The 4,110-nt window shown below is 35.0% G+C and overlaps 1 protein-coding gene across 1 annotated transcript; it reads right to left on the reverse strand.

The window, feature by feature from the left end:
- Positions 1-1,083: 1,083 nt before the first annotated feature.
- Positions 1,084-1,664, reverse strand: LOC109168077 (zinc finger A20 and AN1 domain-containing stress-associated protein 1-like). The gene has a single exon (XM_019317131.1). The coding sequence runs from the start codon at positions 1,597-1,599 to the stop codon at positions 1,093-1,095; it is 507 nt and encodes a 168-aa protein (XP_019172676.1). The 5' UTR covers positions 1,600-1,664; the 3' UTR covers positions 1,084-1,092.
- Positions 1,665-4,110: the final 2,446 nt, after the last annotated feature.

Below are 4,110 nucleotides of genomic sequence, written 5' to 3' on the forward strand. Positions count from 1 at the left end.
TAAGATGAGGTGGCAATTGTTATTGCTTAAAATATATAAATTATATTATTCTAAATTATAAAATATATTATTTTAACAAATAAAATATATTATTAAATACACTATCTTATCTAAAATTATTCTAATACATAAAATACATTATATAGCATTCTAACTCATAAAATATATTATTTTAACACATAAAGTACACTATTCTAACATATAAATTATATTATTCTAACTTATAAAAGTAAGTTAATAAACTACATTATCTTAGCTTAAAATTTTCATTATTATTCTAACTCATATAATAGTACTAGTAATTTTTTATGGAGGATGCACAAAAAATAAGTTCCCAATATTAGTACTTTATATTAAAATTTTAAATTTATTTAGATTTTAAATATTTAAATTATTGTAAATAATAATAGTGTAAAACATTTTTATAAATTTGATATTTATATTTTAGGAAATAACTAACAATAAATCCATTATATAACCAAGACTATGTGGTCTAATGGTACCCGGATTAGACTTCCATTTGGAAGGTTACGAGTTTGGTCAGGAACATTCATTATATAATGTGTATATTATTATTATTATTATATGGTAGATGCATGGTCAGGAACATTCATTATATAATGTGTATATTATTATTATTATTTAAGAAGATAAGAAAATATATGGTAGATGCATATGTATAATAACAATAATGAAAAAGATAACAGAAGTTATAACGAGTATGTTTGTCTAAAATATTGTAAAGTACAACTTTTATAACATAATATATATATAAAAAAAAAAAAAAAACCTAAACGGAAAAAACAGACATAAAATGAAGACTATAACCTTCATTCACACTTTGTTCTTAAATTTAGATATTATTTTAACTCGTAAAATACATTATCTTACCCAAAAATATTCATTAATTTAAACGGCAGAAATTATTTTTTTAACATCAAAACAATCAGATGATACTAGGGTTATGGCGTCAATTTCAGCATCGATCAAATTAAAAAACACTTCATTCAAAGCCAAATATGCAAATAAAGATTTCTATGAATTTAATATATATTAAAAAAACAAAAACCGTGTGCTTTTACATTTTGAATTTCAGAATCTCTCAATTTTATCGCCCTTGATTACAGGATTAGCCTTGGCGATGGCATCCCGTCCTTGACCCTTTAAGTCAAAGGTACAATCATGCTTCTCCGGGTACCTGTGGACCCGGCAGAAGGTACAACCGCATCTACACTTGAATTCCATAAGTCCCACCTTCTTCTTACAACTCCAGCACCTACTCGGTGCGGGCGGCGCCGCCGCCTCTCCACCGCTAACCGCCGGCTGAGACGGATTCGACGCCGAAGAACCGATTCCTACACGCAGATTAGCAGACGTATTCAGCGCGAGCTTGGCCAGCGCCTCTCGCTCTTCCTTCACGCGTAGATCTCGGTAGCACTTGGAGCACAGTCCCTTCATCGCCGCCGTGCCGAAGAAGCCACAGCCGTTCTCGCAGAGAGAGGACTGCGACGGCGGCAATCTGGTGCCGTAGTCCTTCCCGTCGGAACTCATATCCTCGATTTGTGTCGGTGTTGGCAAAGAGAGAATAAAGAGGCACATAAATCGATTGCGCAGAAAATTTGTAAGGATTTGGGGCTTGAAGCTGATATATATATGGGTGAGTTAGTCGGTCGTAGTGGAAGACTACTCCGAGTAGAATTACGGGGCGTTTGGTTGGAAGGAAGGAATTAGGGGGAAAAGGAATTGTAATTCGGTGGGAAAAAGAATAAAGTGAGAATTTAAATTACATTGTTTGGTAAGAAGGAATAAGGTGATGAGGAATTGAGAGGGAAGAAGTAAATAAATACTAAAATGGGCTTATATAATATTAATATAATAATGCTAATGAGGGTAAATTGGTAATTTATAATGAGATTGCAATTCCACAAAGCATGGAATTGCAATTCTTAGGGTGGAGACATGAATTGTAATTTAACAAAAGGAGGGAATTGCAATTCAACAGAATTGCAATTCCCTCCAACCAAACAATGTAATTTCAGCTTTCATTGAATTTCAATTCTTTTACAACCAAACTACATTGTACCAAACAGGCCATTAGTGTTGGATTCCTGATTTGACTACAATGCCCTTGTACTTCCAGTTTTAGGGATATTCTTATTTTTTATTCTTAATTTTTACTCCAACAGGATTACACACAAAATATTGATATAAACATTTGAATTGAGAGTCCACATTAAAAAAAAAAATAATAAAGTTTATAAGTATCTATCACATTAGAGAGAAAATTTGAAAATCTATGTAATAGTACTCAATTTTAGGTAACAACTAACAAAAACGTTAAGTCCAACACGGTTGTATTTGTCAAAATTTATTCAAAGAATTCCTCAATTTGTTTAATCCATCCAATTTTGTACAAGATTTTTTTTTTTTTTTTTTTTTTTTTTGGGTTTTGCTATTTGTACCACCCTCTAATCAAAAGTGGATGTAAAGTACATTGGAATTATAAAAATAGAAAAAAATTTAACAATCTTATAGGTGGTGTAAATAGCCATAGGGATGTTCATATTGCTATTTACACCACCTTGGTCAAGTATGATTTACGAGATTGTATTAACAAAATTTTTTATTAAAAATTTAATTAATTAAAATATTAAAAAAAAAAAAAAAAAAAAAAAAAAAACAACCCCTCGCCTTCTCCTTGAGAAGGCAGCCCAGTAGGTCGCCTTCTCACCGGGGAAGGAGACCCATTGGGTTGCCTTCTCACCGGAGAAGGTTTTAAGAGTATAGGAGCATAAGATGATGACACTTGGCATCATCTCCTCTTGCTTGCAATTATTTTTGTTATTTCTTTCTTCTCTGTAAGCAGCTTCTGTATATCTATATATAAACCTTCTATTTCCTCCTCTGAAAGCTAAAGACACAATATCCCTCTTCAACCCTTTTACCTCTGCTTCTTTGATGCTCCGCAACATGGTATCAGAGCAGTCAGATTAAGGAGCATCTTCAAGTCAAGCCCATGGAAACTGTGTGGCCTACGATCGGCAATCGTCCAAACGCATTTGAAAATCCAGCTGGAATTCCAGCTCCGACAGGGAATCCGACAAATGCAAACGCGGCGCCGTCCTCCTCCATAGCGGCGACCGAAGCAAACACCTCTGAGGTAACATTCAATCTGCAAAATCAATCGAGTCCCTACTTCTTACACATAAATGAAAATCCAGCCTTAGAGTTGGTTTCGTTCCCTTTGGATGGATCGAATTATCACACATGGGCTAAGGTCATGACTATAGCCCTGTCATGTAAGAATTAGGTGGCCTTCATTAATGGAGCAATTAAGAAACCCTCCACAGATGACCTAGAGAAGTATATGGCCTGGGAAAGGTGCAACAATATAGTTGCTTCTTGGATCGTTCGTTCTCTGTCTCCAACCATTGGACGTAGTGTGTTGTGGATTGATTCAGCTCATGGAATCTGCGAGGATCTAAGAAGAAGGTTTAGCAAACAAGATCTATTTAGGATTGCTGAAATAAAATGCGAAATCTACCAAACTAAGCAAGCATATTACTCATTCAATGAGTATTTCACTAGGCAAAAATTGTTGTGGGATGAGCTAAGCATTCTTAGGCCCATGATACACTGCTGTTGTGCCACTAGGTGTGATTGTGGTAAGAAGATTGACAACTTGAATGAGCAGTTTGAGATGGATAAGCTGTCCATCTTCTTGATTGGTTTACATGATAAATATACAAGAGCTAGAAATCAAATCATGCTCATGAGGCCCTTGCCGGATGTAAATGAGGCATACTCAATGATTGCACAACAAGAATGGCAGTTTGAGCTAGTTAATAGTGGATTTGCTAGTCAATTGTATCAAATAAGTGAAAGCAATGCCACAGGGAATGTGTTTATGGCCAAGACAGATGGCAATTCTCAGCAAGGGTTCAAGAAATACTCAGCCAACAAAAAACCTGTGTGCACATATTGTGGATACACAGAGCATACACATGACAAGTGCTACAAGAAGCATGGCTACCCGCCCGGTTGGAAGCCAAAATCAAGAAGTCAAGGATCTGCAAATCACACACAAGGTCCACCAGCAGTGCAACAGTC

The sequence above is a fragment of the Ipomoea nil genome, unplaced genomic scaffold (assembly GCF_001879475.1).
Source record: "Ipomoea nil cultivar Tokyo-kokei standard unplaced genomic scaffold, Asagao_1.1 scaffold3172, whole genome shotgun sequence".
Lineage (NCBI taxonomy): Eukaryota > Viridiplantae > Streptophyta > Magnoliopsida > Solanales > Convolvulaceae > Ipomoea > Ipomoea nil.